The sequence below is a fragment of the Dicentrarchus labrax genome, unplaced genomic scaffold (genome assembly GCF_905237075.1).
Source record: "Dicentrarchus labrax unplaced genomic scaffold, dlabrax2021, whole genome shotgun sequence".
NCBI classification, from domain to species: Eukaryota; Metazoa; Chordata; class Actinopteri; family Moronidae; genus Dicentrarchus; species Dicentrarchus labrax.
Genome location: NW_026136713.1, coordinates 26,979,514 through 27,002,133, shown reverse-complemented (window position 1 = coordinate 27,002,133; position 22,620 = coordinate 26,979,514). Strand labels below are relative to the sequence as shown.

Here is a 22,620-nt window from a genome sequence, read left to right as displayed (position 1 = left end):
TTGTATTTTATTTTTATGTTTGAACAGGGTAAATTCAAATAGTCAATCACTGATCAAACTAGGATTACTATAAATTACAATCAATACAAACTGCCATCCCCCTTTCCTTCCCTGTTGTTCCAACTTACAAAAAATATGATAAAAGCTAAAATATTTTCTTCTTCTTTTTTCTGGGGACCCCCTTACAACCCACTCAAGGACCTCTGCTGGTCCCCGGACCCCAGATTGAAAATCACTGGTTTCGACCACACGGTATCCTGCTGAATGAGAGGAAGGTACACAGCACACTGACACTGTATCTGGTAGTATTTGTTGCCTTCTGCCGCCACCTAGTGGATAATACGTGAACACCAAGTGCTACCTGATTGGCTTAATTTGCGATGTGCTTGTCTGTTATTGGTTGGTAAAATTTCTTCCGTCCACAAAAGTCTTCCGTGCAGAACTTAACACTTCCTCCGTGTCGCAACAATTAAAGTGTATGGAGCGAATTAGATTTTTTGTACCGTTAAGATTTTGGACTTTATACGTGTATGGTTTGAAAAATACGCCAGGAGAAAATTCCGTTCCTCCAGTTTAGGAAGTGTGGCAATAACCGTCGGACTTGTGTGGTTTCTTTCCGGAGGATAATAGAGAAGGGACCGGCTCGCTTTATGGAGTTTCGAAGAACACAGTTGTTGTGAGAGTTTCTCTCGGAGCATTATTGAACACAATGGGGAACTGTGGAGCGTTTGTGAGGACGGCAGCGGTCTTCCTGTGGTTGGAGGTGTGTCTGGTGGGCTGTGATATAACGGACGGAAACACGGAACATCTGAAGAGAGAGCACTCGTTAATGAAACCCTACCAAGGTACGGCGGCTCGGTTAGCTCTTAGCTAACCTGCTGCTCCGGCCACTCTTCTTTTAAAACTCATTCAGACACATTTCTTTTTCTCCCTGGCTCATTGATACAGTTGAGTGTGGCGTTATGGCTCATTCACAAACACTGCACTCATAACGAGCTGTTCATATAAGTTAGCTTAGTGAAAATGGCTGTCACATAAAAAGTTATTGGAAGAACTATCAGAGATATAACGTTAATGTCTCTACCTGTCTAACGCTCAGTGGCACATTGGGCTGCTCTACTCAGGAGCACGAAGATTTCCTTCTGAATACTGTAAAGACTGTTTTGCTCCATGTTGGATCACGGATGTGACTTTCCATGTTTCAGTGAATTGGCTTCAAACGTTCACCACTAACCATTTTGGATTCCGGTTTGCTTTGTTTGCGTTTTTTTTTGCTGTTCCAGGCATCCGTAGCTTTGCACTCATTTCCATATGAGCTATAAGCGGGGTCTTGAAACTGGTTTCAAAAGGGAAGTCTGTTCCAGTGAGCACCAAGAAGAAGATTAAATGAATGGATTGATAAAGGATGAATATGCCATGAAGAAATGAATGGAATCTGGTGGATGCCTGAAATGCTGGGAAAGATAAGATCTACCTTTATTAATCCCCCGTAGGAGAAATTCAAATTACACACAGCAGCATTGGGGAATATAATAATAATAATAATAATAATAATAATAATAATAATAATAAAAAGAGTACAGTGTACTACAATAGTATCACAAATAATTATATTACTAAATATAAAAGCAAATATAAAACTATAAATGAAAAATATATACACTATATGCAATGTGCAGTACAATGGTGTGCAAATTATTTTAAGCAGCTTGACTAAAAAACTAAACTACAAGTGCAATTTAAGATAAATTATAAGTTAGGTTGAATTAAAACCAGTCTTAGTCAGTGGAGGTTGGAGGTACTGGGTGCTGTGGTTGTGGAGGTTGGAGGTACTGGGTGCTGTGGAGGTTGGAGGTACTGGGTGCTGTGGTGTTGGAGGTACTGGGTGCTGTGGAGGTTGGAGGTACTGGGTGCTGTGGTGGTTGGAGGTACTGGGTGCTGTGGAGGTTGGAGGTACTGGGTGCTGTGGTTGTTGGGACGGTGGAGGTTGGAGGTACTGGGTGCTGTGGTTGTGGAGGTTGGAGGTACTGGGTGCTGTGGTTGTGGAGGTTGGAGGTACTGGGTGCTGTGGCGCTGTGCAGTCTGATGGCTGATGGTACCGCTTTGAGGCTCGGGGCTGGGTCAGTCTGTAGCTGAAAGTTCTCACAGCATCCACACTGTCCAGCTCCATCCCCACCACCGAGCTGGCCTTCCTCAGAAGTCAAAGAACATGACCCTCACGGTGCTCTGTGGCTTCTCCAGGTGGGTGTAAGCTCTGTGAAGCAGGTAGATGATGACAGTGGGTCCAGGCAGTCGCGTACCAGGGGTCTGAGGTGCTGCAGAAAGGTCTCTCTCAAAGGTCTTCATAACATGTGACGTTATGGCTACAGGCCTGAAGTCATTGAGAGCGCTGGGATGTCCTTTTTTGGGAACAGGAACTAAGCACAGTTCTATACTATATAACTATACATCCGGGCATCTAAAACTGTATAGCCTTAAAAATCAGTATAGATCAGTGGCTTTATACCTCATCAATGGGACCCCCACTACAGTTTGTATAAATTATGTTTAGTTAAAGTGCCAAGGGCTACTGGCATGGTCCTTCAACCGGTGGTAGAATTGGCATACATCTGATCCACAAGGCAGCATGCCCTTTACAACTTTTTGGCTAACTTCACCATGGTTGTCACTGATCGTGGTAGATGTTGGTAACAAATGAAATGTGTGTATGTGTGAAATGAACATGTTTTATCACAGCTCTCAAACGGTTTGCTGCAGGTGCCTGGAGCAGTTGCAGTAAAGTAGGTCGAGGAGTGCACTGCACACTGCAAGAATTTCAAGAACTGTCTGATTTAACCGTTAAAGTATCTGTGACCTAATGACATGTGCAAAGCTACCTTAGCCCGCCCTCAGAACACAGACCTGTTTGTTCATGGCGTGCGCAAAAACTTCCTGCCGGTCTTCATTCTTAAACAAAGCTCAGTAATGTTGAATAACCGTCTTGTTCTGCATGTGTCAGAAGGCGTGTCTCTTCGCCCATAAGAGGCCGCCTGAAACCACAAAGTCTTCTGAAAGCAATTTGTTGTGATAACGACTGCATAAAAATATAAAGGAGCGCTGCCTTGTAAACGTTTAAGTGGGAGAACACAAGTAAGGTTGACCAAAAGCAACATGTTATGTGATAACTTTCTGAAAGACAACTAGATTTCTCTCCTCTGTCACACACAGTATGCTCTGATGTGTCTGATCATGTCTCATCCTATCCTCTTGTTTGTGTTGCAGGTGTTGGCAGCAGCCCCAGCAGTCAGTGGGACTTCTGGGGAAGCACGCTGGTGACGAGCTCATATGTCCGACTCACTCCAGACGAGAGAAGCAAGCAGGGGTCCATCTGGAATACTGTGGTGAGGAAAGACTACAAACATAGCTCGTATTGCTGTTTATACCCAAGCCTCTCCTCTCCATCAGATTCATCTAAAGCCACGCCCCACTCAGCCTGGCTCTCTTTGAACCTTTCCAGCCTCATACATTAGTTAAATTAGTTGTCTCATATTGATATTTTGATATTTCTCTGTTGGGGATTGACAGATTTACAATATATGAGTGGCCATTAGCTCACATTGCACTTTGAGGGATGAAAGACAAAGATGGATGTTCTAGTAATGACATTTTGACCATTTCAAATTATATGCAGTCCATGGCTTTTGTTGGACTGACGTGTCCTTTCTTCACACTTGGATTTGAAATAAAATGAAAACAATCTGTTGGATTATTGTGCTGTGTAATCCTCTTTGAAAATGACAGTTGTTAGAACGAAAGTCCTCCTATCTCCTGTTTACTAGTCTTTGTTTATTTCATGGTGCTGGCTAAACTAAATTCTTGTTCTGTTTCTGGTATGCAGCCGTGTCACCTGAAGGACTGGGAGATGCATGTGCAGTTTAAAGTTCATGGGTCGGGGAAGAAGAATCTCCATGGTGATGGCATCGCCATCTGGTACACGAAGGACAGGCTGCATCCAGGTAACGTCGGCTTTTTCAGCCTCGTGACTCTGTACTGCAGAGTTACTGCTGCTGTGGATGAAACTCACCTCATGTAACGTCGATGCGTCTTGCATCGAAGGGTTGGATGTTTGGATTTACCCAAAATGCAATACTCACCTTTCACCTGCAGCTCTTCATCTAACCAAGTTCACTGTTGATGCTGCTATTTTTTACCACTTCCCCCTTGTGTTAATTTAAATAATAATACACAAACCACAACATTACAGTTACGGTATTCCTGCTACTGAATCACAATAAAAGCCATCCACTAGTGCATTGGTTAAAATCTTTCAGGGACAGCGAGGTAAAGACAGAGAAATGTAAATCCAAAGATGTGTATTTGTTCCAGTCATGCTGACTTACCCGTCACTCGAATGCTCAGAAGACTGTTACAGACTTGTTAATGAACGCTCATCACGCTCCAGCTTCTCTTCCATCATGTCCCTGGTATTTGTGTCCATCATCTCAGCTTTCTGTCCTCACTGCTGACCACAGGAAAGTGTCTCAAGTTGTCCACTCATTGTCTCACCTCATCTCTGCCTCCATCCTAGGCCCTGTGTTTGGAAACCAAGATCAGTTTCTTGGCCTGGCATTGTTTTTGGATACCTTCCGCAATGACCTCCATGGAATGGATGTAAGTGTGATTTGTGTGTGTGGCTCGGGGGGATTGACCTGCTTGTTTCTTTGCAGGGCCTGTGTTTTCCAACAATGCTATCTTCCACGGGCTGGCCGTTTTTATAGATACTTACTCTAACGATGATGCGACGGATGTGAGTGGTTGCTCAGGTTTTACTCGCCGGCATGCTGTCTCAATGCAAACTAGTTTTTAGTTTTTCTTCACTTTTAAATTGGCATGTTTTCCTTTTTAAAAGCATGTAAACTTTAAAAACCCTGCAGAATTTATTTTGTCATATTTGATTCTACTGCAAAAACACAAGTTATTGAGCATTGTGGCTCTCTGGCAATAACTTGTGTTTAAACATTAAATTAGTTAAATGTCTTAAATGAGGTTGTTTTTCCTTTTACCACCACTTGTGAAATATGCTACTTTCACATTGCAGCAGCTCTTTTTTATCCCTCTTGGGAGGCAGTTAATCTGTGAACAGCTAAAATTTGGACTAGATGGTCACATGGTATTAAAACAGATCCCGAGGCATCCAGGATGTTGTTTGCTTACTTTTAAATGCACAAACAAAAGTTTGCCTGCCTTCAGACCTTTTTCACAACAGCCACTTTGAAGTGAAACAGTAGGGTAAACACAGGTGTTAGCATTGACACTAATCAAGGCTCTGTTCCATTCAGGTCAGACCGAGTCAGGGTGTTGCTATTGTGCATATTGGCTCACTGTAAAGGCTCTGCTACACTAAATGGAACAGAACCTTAATTAGTATCTTTGTTAACACCTGTGTTTACCCTACTATTTCACGTCAAAATGATAAAACATGTAGTTTGGTTCACTTACCTGAAGTCTACCTTTATAGACAAAATATCAGAAACAAGTGTCAGTTATCAAAACAACCATCCAATATCACAACATATTTAGGATTGATGCTAAAAATGCCTGCATTGTGAAGGCCGTGTGTGTGTGTGTGTGTGTGTGTGTGTGTGTGTGTGTGTGTGTGTGTGTGTGTGTGTGTGTGTGTGTGTGTGTGTGTGTGTGTGTGTGTGTGTGTGTGTGTGTGTGTGTGTGGTGTGCAGTATATAAACACTATATAAACATACGCTGATAAGACCAGAAATGCATCGATGTGGGCTTCTTATATTTTATTTTCTGTATTCATTTGTCCATCGTCTTTATTTAAGAGTTGTTGTTTTTTGTTCCGATTTCTTTGCTGATTCTTCCCTTTCTGTTGCCAGCGCTCCTTCCCGTACATTTCGGCCATGGTGAACAACGGATCAGTGAGTTACGACCACGGCAAAGACGGCCGATCGTCGGAGCTGGGAGGCTGCTCGGCCGAGATCAGGAACAGAGAGCACGACACGTACCTCGCCATTCGCTACTCCAAAGGGAGACTCACTGTACGACAATCTCCACACAAAAACCTGTATTTTCTCAGGGATGCTACATAACTTCTCTTACTATTTGACTATATAATGCATACCAAATTATGTACAGTGTAATATAACATGCTAATTATGGAACCACCACTTTTGTACTTGCCCCATTTAAACCTGTGGCTTGCTGTGTCTGGATTCAGTTCTTTTACCACAATACATTTTATTTTCTAGTTTTAATAGCTTCTTAACTTCTTATGTGTCACTTGTGGCAGAGCTGCACCATTTACATCCAGTCTGTACCCTGCAGGTGATGGTTGATGTTGATGACAAGAATGAGTGGAAGGAGTGCATCGACATCGGAGGAGTTCGTCTTCCTACCGGATATTTCTTTGGTGCCTCAGCGGCTACAGGAGATCTGTCCGGTAAGTCAGGGCTAGAAAGCTACACAATAACACATAAGTAAAGTTATAATATCCACTCAGAAGTGTTCAAACAATGTGGCTGAACTCTGTTTTATTTCTAATGTTCATACAAAGTCTTGAAAGATTGGAAAATGCTTAATTTCTACCTTATGTTTTCAAGGTTTGGAATATGCTTCTTGATCAATGCTTGACCTTTAACATAATCAGGTGTTTTATCGACACAATTATTCATGTGAAGCAAAAGTCTTTAAATGTTTTAATCAGTCATCATATTCATTTATATTTTTGTATATTTTTAAAGTGCTCGAATTTTACTCTTAAAAAGCCGAACGAGCCCTGAACGTTAAGTTCAACCCATTGGAAGGTGTAAATGTGCTGTTATTACATTCTTATGCACTGTCCAGGAATGTATTCAAGTCATAGCTTTTCATAACAAGTATTATTAACATATATATATTATTGCTAATAGTTTATACTCATATCATTTTCTAGATAACCATGACATCATCTCTATGAAGCTCTACCAGCTGATGGTAGAACACACCCCTGAGGAGGAGAACCTGGACTGGACCAAGATTGAGCCCAGCGTCAGTCTCCTCAAGTCCCCTAAAGGTAGATTAAAGTTACAAGAAACTTGATTTAGAATTGCATTTCCTCTGTATCTGTATGTAGGAAGTGTGTACCTCAGTGTGATGGGCTCTGTCTGTCACCATCTTAGCAGTCCTGACTCCATCAATTCCCAGCTAATTCAAAAATGGACAAAGAGATGGAGCTGAGGCAGGCAGAATGGAGCCTGGTTACTGAAAACAGCCACGCCTTAAATTATGCATACCTTTTAAGCCTTCATATAACTTAAACTGGTGATTTATATCGAAATTGACCCCCTGTGCAGTTGGTACAAACAGGAAATTGAGCTATGGAGACCCAAAACATGTTTATTTCTGCTGTAAAGCTGGGCTTTTTAATATGGGGACTCATGGAGATTGACTCACTTCTGGAGCCAGCCTCAAGTGGCGATTCGGCGGAACTGACATTTTTCCTACTTTTGCGTTGACTTCATTTTCCAACTATTGTGGTGTGCAAAGCATTAAATAATGACTGCAAATCAAGTGGGCATTTCAATCACATAAAAATAAAATCAATGATGACTGGTACATAGCGTAAAGCTAAGCTCTGAATGTTTCTAACTGTAAACTAGAATTACAATCCCCCGGTCATATACCCAAATAATATAATATATGTAGGGGAGACTGGAATGAAAGGCTAATTTATGTTGCTAAATGTAAGTTCTCTATATTGATGGTACATATATATGATTTTAGTGAATATACATTTCTGAACTGATTTAATGAAGAATTATCATAGATGGAAGATGGATTCTAATGGACCTATACAAAATGCGGTGCTTTTATTTTCATTTTCATTAATCTTTAGCTAGGATCACCTAAGCTAGGCACGCTTCAATTCCTTGTCTGTCACGTGATTCCGATAATGTTCGAAATTCAGAATGAGGCGGCGAGTGAAAAGCAGAGTTCTCGAATTAGGGCTAAAAAGCTATTTTGAGGCCAGGGCGACCAACTGTGAAATATGACCGACAATCCGAATATATTATGCATATTGTTTAACCATAAGAGTCAGTTCCAAATGTATCACTTTATCATGCTTGTGCTTCTTAATTCGTTATCACCAACAATCTTCCTGGGACTTACTCAGACGGACAAAACATTCATCCACAAATCATACGAGCGATCCTGGATTTTCTTCTCCCTTCACAGACAACATCGACGATCCCACCGGAAACTTCCGAGGCACGCCCCTCACTGGCTGGAAGGTCTTCCTGCTTCTGCTGTGCGCTCTGCTGGGAATCGTGGTGTGCGCCGTGGTGGGGGCTGTCGTCTTTCAGAAGAGACAGGAGAGGAACAAGAGGTTTTACTGAGGAGAGAGAAGAAATAAGAGCCTTATCAGAGAGGTGTTTGCTGTGGAATGAACTGTTTCCAGATGACAGATTGAGCACATTCAATGTGAATTTTTTTCTAAAGATTGTACAAATGTTTATATCTCTGAAGCACTGCATTGGGAGTGAATTATGCTAACTTGTGATGTTGGTTAGAAGGTGCAGAACTAATTAAGAGTGACCCTGATCAATGCTGTGTCTCTGTGTTCATTAATTGCAGGGTTAGAATAGACTTGCTGTCCTTTTGAACTTGTGAGTTTTTCAGTGTCTTAAAAGATTGTGTTACGACCTGCTTATCGGTTAAACAGTTGTTGTCAGCCCTTTTCAGCTTCCTCTGCTGCAGATGTGATGCTACAAAATGGTAATTTAGATCATTTTTGTCTTCCAAAATGTGTTCCCTGATTATTTATTGGAACAAGAAAATAGCTCCACACACAAAAAAAACTAGATAAAACATCATGAAGTGTTCAAATCCAAATGAAAGCAGCATTATGCAAGAGTTGATATTTATTGCAATTTGATGCCCCAATACACCTACACACTGCTGTTGTAAATATGGACAGCTGTACATTTGTTGTGGTGCTTATTTCGGTGCCGCTTCACATTAGCAGTCCCCTCGCCCTGGGCCTGAAATCTTCCTCCTCCAGGCGGTCCAAAGCTCCTATTCTAACCAGTGAAAACACCAACACCCACCCCTAAAGGTTACATAGTGCAAGAACAGGCGTACGGGTTGCAGAGTGGCAATGACAGAGGCACCATTCACCCTATTACAAGTCAGTGTAGCATCAAAATGATTTTGAAGCAGTTATTTTAATGTAGAGGCGTTGCATTATGTTGCTTTAAGGCAAGAGAATTCTGTGTTTTAACCCATGGAGAGAGTTGTATTTGTACATTTACCCTTCTGTGTTACTGTCGCTCTCATTCTGACATTTAGGAAAAACATTTTTTTAAATTGAGTTACAATGTGCTCTCCACGTATATTTTCTAGAGGATGAATTATGGAAAGGGTATCAAACAAAAGTACTGAGTGCTCAATTATCCTAAAGTTTGTGTCTATTTTTGTTTTATTTTTAATTCTCAATATGAACAACCATATGTGCCCGTCCACAGCTCAGCATCAAAGATTTACAGCACTACGATGTCTGCGTCATTGGATTTTTTTGTTTGTCTTGCTCAGCTGTGTTACACTCTCTCTGTTCATACTACCCAATCAGCTCTTCCGTTTATTTTAGACTGATAACGGGATAAGCACTGGGCCACTTATTAAAATACAGACCACTAGGGCTGCAACGAACGGCTATTTAATCTGTCAATTTGGTGCTCAGGTAATCAGTTAATTTGGTCTAGAGAATGTCAAACATTTGAAAAAACAATTTCCCAAAGACCAAGTAGACATATATATTTAAAGTGCTTGTCTTGTCCAACTGACAAATTGACACCCAAGAATACTAGGAAATATTCATATTATGAGAGGCTGGAACCACAGTTGTTGACATGGTTGCTTGATAAATGATTTAATGATAAAGCGATTTCAGATCAATTTTCTGTCGATCGACAAAAGTATTAATCAAGTCATCAGTTCAGCTCCACTGACAATTTGGAAATTTCACACACTTTTATGAAATAAAACAATAATCTTCAGGGCATAAGCTGATGTTTCATTCCACACAGCTGTAAAGTAAACCACCATTCTATTTAATGAGTGTGGCTGTTGTTTAGGCCATCATTCACTAAACTGATTGTAAAAATGAAACGCATCAAGCTTTGGGTGGCTTACCACCCAGTCCTACAAATATCGCACACCACATAGGGGTGTAAGAAAACTTTGAACATTTTTGTATCACAATATTTAGTTTTGTGATATTGTATGGATTTTTGAGTTTGAACCCCCAACTGTTGGATAGCAGTGCTGTAAACTGAGGGCTGATGGTTGCATAACATTTTACCTGACAGTTTTCTAAAAATTTTAATTGCAAAACCGTAAGATCCAATCTTCCAGACACAGCCCCAAACCACGGAAAATTCCTTTACTAGCAGATGGGCGAGTTGCCACTGTGTTATGTCAGAGATAAAGAGGTTGTAGATTCAGGCTGTGAGAGCAGTACGATATGTATCACGATACAGCAGTTACGATTCAATATATTTCAATACTGTAAGCAAGTATTGCATTTTTTATTAATTTATCTATTTTTAGAGAAACTGTCATGATATAAAGAACACACTATCATATGCATAAAATCTGAGTTTTCTTAAGCAACCAGGACAGTGGGATCTGTTTGAGAATCTATACAATATCACGAAACAAATATTGTTATATGATACTTCCATTCCTATCATAGATTGAGTAGCAATTCAGCATTGATATGAAAATATTCTGATTGTTCTTCCATCATTATCTCTGTAAAAGGACAATGGTTTGACAGCATGTTCTTGACATTAAGAGTAACATTTTGCATTATGCTATTACATACATTTAAAATCTAGCATATATGAATGACGTGAAGCTCTTACTACTAAACACAACTTCTCTAGAGTTTAAAACAACAGGATAACGCCACTTGAAGTTAATGGATCTTGAAAACTGAACAACCTCAATCCTTTACGCTGAAATATTAGTTTTTTCTCTTTTCCCTGCAGGTTCTTTTGATCAGCATTTTGGGGTTTTATCCAGAATATGCCTTTGTTGTTTTTCTGTGTTTGTTTTCAGTTAACTATGCGAAATTGTGGTTAAAACTTCAATGAAATTACTCAACATTATGAATATTACAATGATTAACGGCTACATAAAACATCTGTGATTAATAAATGCGTGCAGTGTTAATTATGAAGCTCTTTCAAACTTGCAGAATATGAGTTTTTGAACTTTGAATTAGATGAATGGATAGCTTGAAGGCACATTTCCACTGGCAGGCGTCTCATTTCTTTTAATATCATGTTTATTTGTTGTTGGTTTTACTTCAGCTTCAATTTCCACACTCATCCTGTTTGGTTCTGTCCTTCCATCCACAAACAACATGTAAAAAAAATGCTAAAAGTAAAATTAAGGATTTGATGACACACTTGTACTTTTATATCATTGCTGAAATGCAGATTGTCTTTTTTTTTTTTTTTGCTCTTCTGCTTGAATCAGCGTTTTTATCACTCTTCCTTTGTTCTTGAAACCAGTCTGTAATTGTTTCTGCCACTTCAGTCAGTTTTGTGATGAGACTTGAAGCAGCTCCTCTCATCAGGAATAATGTATTAAAATGAAAAAATAAACAGTCTGACTGTGAATTGTGTTGTATTGACAAGTTTCAACTGCGATTTAATTAAATTATATTCAAGAATCCCCCCAGGTATTCATGCAGTCCATGCAAGTAGTGTTGTTTTTGGCGGCCTGTTTTAATTTTAGTTTTAGTCTAGTCTTTGTGTCACACTGTCATTTTAGTTTTTATTAGTTTTAGTCACGTTTATACTCTTTTTATTCTAGTCAAGATTTAGTCGACTAAAGGTCTGAGCATTTTAGTCAGAATTATCCTGACTATTTTAGTCTAGTTTTAGTCAATGAAAATTGTATTTTAGTCTCTATTTAGTAATGCAATTCTATTTAACCCAGTTAATATAGTACAAGTACCTAGTATAGACAAAACCAACATTTTCTTTTAAGTCACCCATTCCTCAAGTCAAACAAGGTTCTTATTATTATATTATTGTTACCTTATAGACTCAAAAATATATTCAATTCCAGACAAGGAAGATGCTCTGATTTGAATTTAAATTTAAATAAAATAAATAAATAAAATAGCTTCAAATGACAATGCCGGAAAAAAATGACATTACATTAAAGTTTCACTTAAAGAGAAACAAGGTGCTTGAATGCTCGAGCTACAATAACATAATAAAAAAGTGCCAATAAAATGTGTGTGTCTGTGACTAACGTTAACCCACCGCAGCTGCATCTTCTAATATTCTATAATAATAATAATAATAATAATAATAATAATAATAATATAATATTCTTCTATAATGCCGCGAGTGGGGAATAAGGAAGTGACGTAGCCTGCGTCTGCGCTGATGCAGCCCCGAGACTCAGGAAACAGAAATATTTCAAAATAATAATAATAGTGAGATGAAATAACGTTATAACATTTTGTCTCGTCTTGGTCAACGAAAATGAAGAGATATTTTAGCAGAGTTTTTATTTTGCAAACCACATTTAGTCCCGTTTTTATTCGTCAACAATATTGCATTATATGTTTGATTATAGTTTTCGTCACATGACCACCATTTATGTTGCGTCTCGTTTCTGTCTCGTGATAAAGGTTGGTTGACGATGATATTTAGTCATAATTTTCGTTGACGAAAGCAACACTACATGCAAGTCGCTTAAATGTCAGAGAATCATTAAAGACCAACTGTAAACTGTGGAGTTGTAAAAACATGTTGCACTGCAGATTCTGTACTGCTTACTCCTCCGATTTTATATAGAACTTATTTAACTCAAATGTTGTGATCTTATTGGACAGGGAAAAAATAATCTGAAATTACAAGGGGAGCTATAACGTATAACGTAAGTGTCCCACCCTCACTAACAGGAAACAGGAACAGGAAAAGTGTCAACTATTATATAATTGCTCCTTCCTTTAGTATCTGTCACTCTATCTTCTGGGGGCTCTGTGACCAGTTGTAATTTTCATCCAACCAATCACAACCAGTGTGTGAGTGTGTATGAATGTTAGTTTCTGTTGGATGGACTTTGCCGTCACTGAGTGAATGTGTGTGAAAGGGTGAATGTGGCACGTAGTGTAAAAGCGCTTTGAGTGGTTGGAAGACTAGAAAGGTGCTATACAAGTACAGGTCCATTTACCATCCACAATCCAGTTTTTATTTAAACGCTTTCAGTTTAGCAGTCAGTTTTCACAGAGTGTTTGCTTGTTTCAGTTTAGTTTTTAGGTTTTTATATATTTTGATTTTATTTTAATTAATTTTGCAATACACAATATAGTTCATTTAGTTTTGGTTTTCTAAATTCTAGATTTTTAGTTTAGATTTATTTGAACATGAGAACCTTGCCTGTAACAGGCTGCAGGCTATTTTTCACTCACATCTTTATCTCCCATTGTCTCAACCTCTTTATCTACTCTCCATTTTTCTGTCTCCCTATTTCTCTCCCTTTCCTGCTTCTGTTTTGGTTTGTTTTTGTTTTTTACTGCCACCCTCTGGTATAACCTTACCATTAAAGCTCCAGGCTAGAATCTTTATTATATATATATATATACATACACACACACACACAAATCTAAATGAGCTACATTAAAATCCTCCATATTTTTTAAAAAGTAACACAAAATGTTGTTTAAATGAAAATCTCCAAGTTGCAATTACAAAAAAAACCAACAACTGAGCATTGATGATGGTGAATGAGTCAGCTGATGGACAGCGTGCTGGATGCTTTCCAAGTTAAATGAAAGGCTTTAACCATGTTTGTTTTAAATTAAAACTTCCAATTTTAACTTCAATCCTTCAACAAATATTTCAGGAGCCTTCAGGTGACTTAATCATATGTACAGTGACTTTACTGTAGTACCATCAGATTCTAGTCCAGTCTGTAGTGTTCATTGCAGCTAAAGTTCTTTGCCTTTTTCCAGAGACAATCATTTAGCTCTGTCCTACAGCCCCAGAAATCAATGAAAAATGATAGAACGCTGGTCTGTCTAACACCCTGCTATCAAGACACATAAAAGCAGAAATCAACTCGGTGGTGTTCAGAGTTTGAAGTAATTTCCAAACAGGTTGAGAGCTCAAGACAGTCTACACCCTGTCTCAGACACATCCACTATCCTGTCACTCTCCATTACTCGTGCCTCATCTGCTGAGACCCGTGTAACCTCTGTTAAATCTTCAACAAGATTTAAATCAATAGAAGGAACAGACTGAGGGGAAGGAAGTCCCTTTTGCCTGCAAACGTCTGATCTCTTGTGATGCTGGAGTCATTGACACTGCTTGGAGTTCTATGCGAGAACGAAACTGACGACCGTACTAACTGACACCAAACCCGCCAGACGAGTGTGACATAGGTGAGGAATGCTGGAGAAACAATCCGATTAGATACTAAAGTTAATACTAAATTTAACTTGTGTTTTTATATTCTGTATTTTTTTTTATATACTTCCTCCACCACAATATGGAATATATACAATATAGATCTCAGATTGTGACATTTTAGCTTTTTATACCTTTATTTAACCAGATAAGTCAATTCTTTCTGCTTTATCCTTAAATTGGACCCCCATAAGCATTGGCTTAAAGTGGTAGCTAGCCTTCCTGGGATCCACACAAAAACAATAACAACAAAAACATACATTTAAAATCACAGTTATCAATAAATCAGGATAACAGAAAGCAAGCTAAATATAAAACTCAGACTCAAGTGAAATGATTTTACATATGAAAACAATTAAACAGGTAGCCTACAACAATACCTTCAACAACCAAAAAGGTTCTAAATCAGCAATAGCAATAGTTCGTGGACTTGGTACTGCCAGATGACGTATACCCATGACAAGAGCCAGTGTATATTCATTTCTCACAAAAGAAGTGTGGTGTATTATTCCAGATGGCACTTGGCATAAACAACAGAAGACTAGATTTCAGTTTAGCCTCTACAGTAAGTCTAATAGAGGACTAGTTCTCATTTACAATGACGACCTGGCCAAGAGGCAGCAACAGGAGGCAAGCTGATACCACAAGTAATACATGCATACATAGCTAATGCAAAAATCAATACAGTTAATCAGAGTTAACATAGCACAATATATACAGTATGTGCACAACAAAGATTGAAATACTGTGTTACCTGTGAGAGGCAGGTTCAAAAGCTGGTGCAGTGATCAGAAACTCACGCGTGTACTGAGTTATTAAAGGAGGATAATGGAATAAGGGTGTGCAGTTTTAGCGACTTTTGCAACTAGATCCAGTCACTGGAACGGCAGACTGAAAAGAGCGAGGAGGTATGGACTTTAAGGGGGTCCAAAGTTAAGAACTTTCTAGACTGTAGGAGTCTTAATGTTTGAGTCTTGAGCCTTAATTAGCGTGATTAGCAGGACTCTTCTGAGGACTGTGTGGGCTTGCACAAACTGCTTAATTGACCCTGCTATTAGTCAGTTTTTTGCACCTGTTAGGGTGGGAGAAGTTACACCCACAGTATGTGATTCTCATTGGTTCATGAAGTTCAGTGACCTCCAGAAATACCCGCATGGCTCCGCCCACCCTAGCAGAGGCGTAATTAGCTATACCTGTGTTGGCATGCTTATACTGAAATCATCTTGACTCAGACTCTTTGTTTATGTGCAGCAGGTCTTTGTCACAATAGGAAAATCACAGGTGTAAATGTTAATGATGAATTCCATTAGCTGCTTCAGTGTCAGGGTGATGGTACTGTGCATGCTGGATCACCATTGTGACTTACTGGGAAACTAGAATTGAAATTGTTAATGTAATTAATTATGTGCTTTTTTTTTTTACAAGGATGAGTCAAAATATCTGCTGCGAAAAAGGACAAAACTAGAAGCTACAAGACAGCGTTAGCAACCCTGTGATCAGGGTCTTACAGCCAGTATTTTCCGCAAACAGAGCTCACAGGGAAAGTTTTAACATTACAAAACACAGTCTTCATTACTGTTTGGTTCTTTTTGCATTTTTTATAAATACAATAAATTATATATTATAAATAAGGAATAAAAGCCTTTTGGGGAAATACTGAATCCTTTTTGGTTTTGCCAAGTGAAATTCCTGCATTCAAAATACTACTTATCAGCAAAATGCACTTGGAGTTTAAAAATAAAAGTACTAATTCTGCAGAAAAATGGCCCTTGATTAACATAATTCGGGCTCAAACAACAAAACAATGGAGCAGAAAATGAAAGCACAGGTACCTAAATGTTATACTTAAGTACAGTACTTGAGTAAATGTACTTAGTTACATTGCACCACTGATTGTCTCTTACCTTCTTTGCCCACAGAGTGTCAGTAGAGGTCTACTGATGTCTCCTGAGTGGCAGGTACAGCTATAAAAATCTCTAATACAATTTTTGCAGCATTGCAGTCTAACCTCTCTCTCTCTCACACACTCTCTCCACTACTTCCTCTTTATCATCCTCTTCCTCTATATATCTATATTTCTTTCTCCCTGCTCTTTTCTTCCCTGTCCCAGTTTGTTACTTTCTCTGTACTTCCCTTTCTCCCTCCTTTTCTGTCTGTCTCTCTTTGTCAGTCTCCCTCCGTACTTACAGTACACCCCCCCTCTCTGCAGCAGTTTATGATTTTATACAGGGCGAATGTGGCATGTTAGTGATCGGAAGACTAGAAAGGCGCTATACAAGTACAGGTCCATTTACCATTTACCATACAGCACAGCTCCAGCTGGCCACAAGTATGGGTAGGGTGAAATATAGAGTCGTTTGTGTATGTAGTGTGTGTGTTTGAGGGCGCTCTGTCTCTCTCTCTTCCTGCTGCAGTCTCCTGGTGTCATACATCATGTCCAGCTGGGCTCTTTGCCATTTCCAGTGTCTATATTCTATTAAATAAACAACCAGTGCAACACAGTATACTGTATACACTCTGATGCCTACATAGTGTGTGTGTGTGTGCAGTTTCACACATTATCACCCTCTCCCTACTGTTTATACAGCATGTCCAGCTCTAAAGCCATACATTATATCTGTTTTACAGTAAGCAGTATCCACTAAAAACATTCATGTTAAGCAGAGGCTGTGCAACCTAATGTCATGTGAACCCGCACTGAGATACAAAGTGAAATCCTTTTATTCAGTATGCACTCAAGCAAATGTGACATGGATATGTATCATGACTTGTAATGGTCCTATGAGAGGTTTCTTGTTATAATGCCCCCTAATAGTGGCTGTAATGATAGCTCTGAGTTCCTAGGCAGCTACATACAGTTCTAAATGGCCGAGAAAAAATACGACAGGCCAAAGATGCAAATATAATAACATAATGTATATAATACTGCACCACATAAAATAATATAAAAAGTGACAACCACTCTGAAATGAAGACAAATGGTCAGTAGGAAGGTACACTTGTGGAATTGAAATATATGTTATCATAAGATCCGATGTTAAAGGAATTATTCTTACATTCCCACTACTGTATCTGAGAAATGTTCATGCCATACTGCTAACACTGCTACCTGCTGACACAAGACACTTAACTCATCACACAAATCCAATTTTCTCAAATGCCTTTTTTGTATGTATTAGTTGTGTTCACTTTATTCATAATTATTTGGGTTTCCAACATTGACAGTATATATATACTGGCAGGAAGTCACAGAAACGACATAGAGAATCCGGTCAATTTTCAAAATGAAATACTGCGTGAAGACTCCAGATTGAATTTTGATGCTGCATCAACATAGTGGCAACAGGGCCATAAGTCAGTCAGACAGAGGCAGGTTAGAGGAAATTTAAAATATAGAGACACTCAGTTTTGTACCCTTATAAGGATAAAGTTCACACGTAAACAACGTCAGGCAAGCAACACACTCTGAAGATGGTCTGCTTCTGAAGTGCTCTTGTGGGATTTGAAGACTTCAATTTTGGAGTCACTCTGCTCAGTGAAGCTCAAACATCCAAGTGTAGGAACAAGAAGAGAAACATATTTATGAGTGGAGTGGGACTGGAGAAGACTGGGCGGGTGGAAAGTGTAGTAATAAATATGTCAAAGGGTCTTCTCGAATTGATCTGTGGGCTTAAGTTGAGATATTTAAATACACATCACCTAATCAGGCTGTTCCTCACTGCACCACCACTATGGCTCAGACAAGATTTGTGAGTTAAACTATAACGTTATAGTTGTTTTAAAATTGTTTCTCATTTTCTGTGATGCACCACTTGTAAACAAAAGAGGCATGAAACCAAAAACTCAAAAACCATGTAAAAGTAAAACTCTTGTACATTTAATTACTTTGGATTCTGAGGTGAAGCTGCATATCATCTTTGTCAATGTCAGTGCTTCCACATAAAGAGGAGGGTAAACTGGGTTTAGGTGGGTTTGCCTCCATTACATCCCCTAAAATATCCTACATCAATAAGCACACTAAATTACAGTCCAGAGAAGACTGGTAATTGTTTCATGAAGATAAATGGACATGTAGAACACACAATTCATTTTGGGGAGTGTGTCTTCTGTAAAGTGTTATCCACCAGTCTGGAGCTCTAATCATTTATTCATAATGGCTTTTAGCTAAAACACTAAGCATTCATTGCATTGCTGTATCAGTTGTGACTGCAAGAACGGATTTCTCTAGAATGAACCCTGTGTGTGTTTGGGTGTACTTATGCTATCTAGTACAAAATATGGCCATGTTCAACATTACCGTCAATATTACCAGTTAAGCTGGTTGCTGATGTGAATATGCAGGTGTTTGATGCTAATCACCACTAATCACCATTTGCTGAAGCTGCCAGCTTCTCAAGGATCATCAGTACATGCGTGCGCGCACACACACACACACACACACACACACACACACACACACACACACACAACTTGGCCTATCCAAGCTGCTGTATATGCTGACACATGATTCAATTACTGAAAAGTAGAGCACATTTAGTCGCAGCTATCAAATAATTTTCTGTTACCACAGGAGAATCAGTCTGCTGGATAGTTAGAGGGCCAATAAGAAAGACTTTTACTGGCAATAATATACAGTATCTGCACATGGCTGAATTATTGATCACTATCAAGGACTTTACCTCCATTAGTTTAGGGCTGACAGTTCTGGCTTTCTCATTTTACAGAAAGTTGTCTTGATAGAAGTCTTTACTGTTTTATGAAGTATTTTTAAGAAGGTTGTCATTTAATTTTTACTACAAGGCCGTTCTAGACCTTTACGAACATCTAAACGCCAGCTTCACCTTTCAATTATGAGCCTACAGAAATAACACTTAACACAGGTCAATTCATGCTGTCTATTTGAGCCTGTGATCTAAGGTTCACTCAGTCATATGTTTTACTTTGTTATCAAATGACTGTGGAATGGGATTGCCTCTAGTGTGAAACCCACTGAGAATCAACACTAATTTCCAGATACATGCATCCTTTGGTTTAATTTAGCTTCTTTTTGGTAAATAAGGTAATACATTACTGTACTTAATTTTATTTTTAGGTATCTGTACTTTACTTGAGTATTTGTTTTTCTGACAGATTTTTACTTTTACATGTTACATTTTTACACAAATATCTGTACTTTCTGCTCCTTCCATTTTCAAACAGGCTCCTTTAGTTTTAATGCACTTGAGGAGAATTATTGATTTCTATTATTATTATTTTGCATCATTGCACGCCTTCCCAACATCAAGGCCAGGTGTACATTACGCATGACAGATGTAACGATGAAAACAATGTAACAAGACGGACGCTCAAAGGAGATTCGAGCCCTTATTGTTGGGGTAGTTACTCAAAAAAATTATTTATTACTCATTACTCTTTTCAAAAGTAATATTATTACTTTACTTATTACCCCCTGCCAAAAGTAATTAGTTACACTACTAGTAATATTACTTTTAGCTCAAAATTGTTAATTGTGCCCCTTCTCCCCAAAATTCAGACTTACGACGATTAAAATCCAGCCTTTTTTTCTGTACTTCTAATTAAGTAAAGAATGTCTTTTTTACTATGTCTCTGACTCTGTCTGCATTCAAATTCTTTAGGTAGATGTTTCCAAAAAAGATCTTAGACAAATTAACTAATGGTGACTATAGGTCATTATAAGCCCACAGAAACCACCACATTAGCATTTGAAGCACTCAGTGTTTCTTACAAAGTTCTGTGCAAAACAAACCAACCTGTGAAAAGGCCTGCATGCTTTTCTCTACCGCAAGACTTGTGAAAATAAGCTTGTAAGCCTCAAATGAATGCACAAACTTAAAAAAACAGAGGTTGGCAACCTATAAAATTAAACCCGTAACCACATTCCTAAATATGCAAGCTTTCAGCGTGGGGTTTACATGTACAGACTTCAGTGTACAATCTTAATAATCTAATTACAGGTATAAAACCCTGTTTTTAAGCCCACCTTTATCAATTATACAACATCCCATCGTAAGAGAATTACATATTTTATTCTCAGTAGTTGGTATAGACCAAACCACAGATGGAATTTTGGACTCTGCTGGATATAAATACAACAATTTTCTGCATCCTGATTGTAAAACTGGACAACAGTCTGCTGCAATGTTAGTTTTGTAGTTTGTTTTGTAATATTTCTGCCCCCTAGCCCCCCACACAGGACAATAAAAATAGATTACAGCAAGTGTTAAGTGTCATTCACTAATACACTCTGTTTACACCAAGTTTAACTGGTTTTATTAGAACAGTTCAATATGATTATACAATATAAACTGTTCACATAAATCATAGCGAATAGTATGACACTGATGTATGCTGCTTGAGAATATAGCACTTTAAGGGAAAAATAAATCCCTGAGCAGATTCATATCTATTATTTGTGGTATGATGAGCATCACCTGGAGGTTATACTTTCCTGTAGTGCAAAAAAATAAAGAGAGGACAACAGCAAAGGTCTACTCGAAAAACAATCCTGTCAGTCCATCCTGCCAGATGGCTTGGGAGTGTGTGTGTGTGTGTGTGTGTGTGTGTGTGTGTGTGTGTGTGTGTGTGTGTGTGTGTGTGTGTGTGTGTGTGTGTGTGTGTGTGCGTGTGTATGTGTATAGTTTCCAAGAGCAGGCTGTGTCAGGTTTGGAGGCCAGGCCTTAATTCATGGTTTGGTTTTAGCCCAGATGATATAACACTTTATCAGAGAGAGGGAGGACTGTAGGGAGCAACATAGTGTGTATTTTGATAATGCAGTTGTGCACACACACACACACACACACACACACACACACACACACACACACACACACACACACACACACACACCACTTCTGATCTGTCCTCTCAGTGTTCGCAGACTGAATGGAGTGTGTGAAGAGAATTAGAGGAAACTGAAATATTGCTTTACTGCTCTGCTACTGGTCACAGAATCAGATGCAGCAGGACACATTTATGTATGCTATGTCACCAGAGAACACTCCAATTACAATGAATTTAAAGTGCTATACTGGTCATTAAAGACAAGGCTCTGCATACAGACGGATTCATATTTCAAGGTGTGGACAGTACCGTGCCAGTGCCAGTATTGCACTTAAGTACAAGACTGAGCTATTTGTACTTTATGTCAGTATTTTATGCCACTTTACACTTCTACTTTACTATAGTTCAGAGGACATTTTTTTAACTTCACTATATTTTTTTCGTGTCATGGCCATGGCTATTCCCATGTGTTTTTCTTGTGTTTCCCCCTCCCCCATGTGCTCTGGTGTGTCAATGGGTCCTGTTCGAATGATCTAAATGCTGAGGAAAGGTGCTTCAGTGCTTCCTTTCTTATCTCTTTTACACACTTGACCATCCTTTACAATACTAAAGGAGTTAGTGCTGTCCCACAATTCCTTGTGGCAGCAACATTTAAAAAGCCACCAAATACAAACGGTTAAGGACAAAGATCAACTTCACATTTTCCTCTCATGCCATAACTTTCTAAAATGCTTATATGTTTTGAACTTACAACAATATGTTGAACACATAGAAGAACTCTGAATGTGACACTACTGCTGCAATATCTATTTGTTATAAAGGCGTGGCCCAGTGTGAAGCCCTTTGTAACGTGTACACATAAACATTATTATATTAAAATGATCAAATTAAAGTTTATACAGCGTAGTGTAATGTGTAATGTATCATTTAAGTATTTCAATTGTTCTTCAGTGACAGATGCTGGAAAAAATTAAAAAGCGTGCTTCATCGAGGTTTGTGTTTTGAAGGAAGAATTTACAAAATAAAAAAAACGCTGCTTCAACAAGAATATTTAGCGAGACAAATGGCCAAGTCCAAGAGCAAATACCAAGCAGTCCAAGACAAGTCTGAGACAACAGAAAACACGTCTTGAGTCCAAGCCCATACTCAAGCACTACAGCACTGCAATTCACTTGCTCTTGCAATGTGTAAATAAGCAATTGCTTGCTAACCCAAGCCCCACAAGGTGATTTTATGTTAATGCTGTGTTTACATCTTCTTCCTCTACCCCCAAGTGGCCAGAAAAGTAATTAATGTAACTTTAAAACCAGGCCAGCTGACAGTCTTACCTGGGCCTGGGACGAGATAA

General features: G+C 38.8%; 2 protein-coding genes across 3 annotated transcripts in view; one reads left to right on the top strand and one right to left on the bottom strand.

The window, feature by feature from the left end:
• LOC127374565 (uncharacterized) overlaps nucleotides 1–22,620 on the bottom strand; it is a 323,387-nt gene that overhangs the window by 29,972 nt on the left and 270,795 nt on the right. The gene's annotated exons all lie outside the window — the stretch shown is intronic.
• On the top strand, nucleotides 446–9,529 carry lman2 (lectin, mannose-binding 2). Of its 2 annotated transcripts, none has more exons than XM_051420116.1 (8): nucleotides 446–845; nucleotides 3,262–3,380; nucleotides 3,878–3,995; nucleotides 4,707–4,786; nucleotides 5,874–6,035; nucleotides 6,322–6,436; nucleotides 6,929–7,048; nucleotides 8,212–9,529. In XM_051420116.1, exons 1-8 carry the CDS (start codon nucleotides 710–712, stop codon nucleotides 8,370–8,372), a joined length of 1,011 nt encoding a protein of 336 aa, XP_051276076.1. In that variant the 5' UTR covers nucleotides 446–709; the 3' UTR covers nucleotides 8,373–9,529. The 2 variants fall into 2 exon arrangements, with proteins under 2 accessions (XP_051276076.1, XP_051276074.1); XM_051420114.1 differs by lacking the exon at nucleotides 4,707–4,786 and adding an exon at nucleotides 4,568–4,650 and having other exon boundaries at nucleotides 448–845.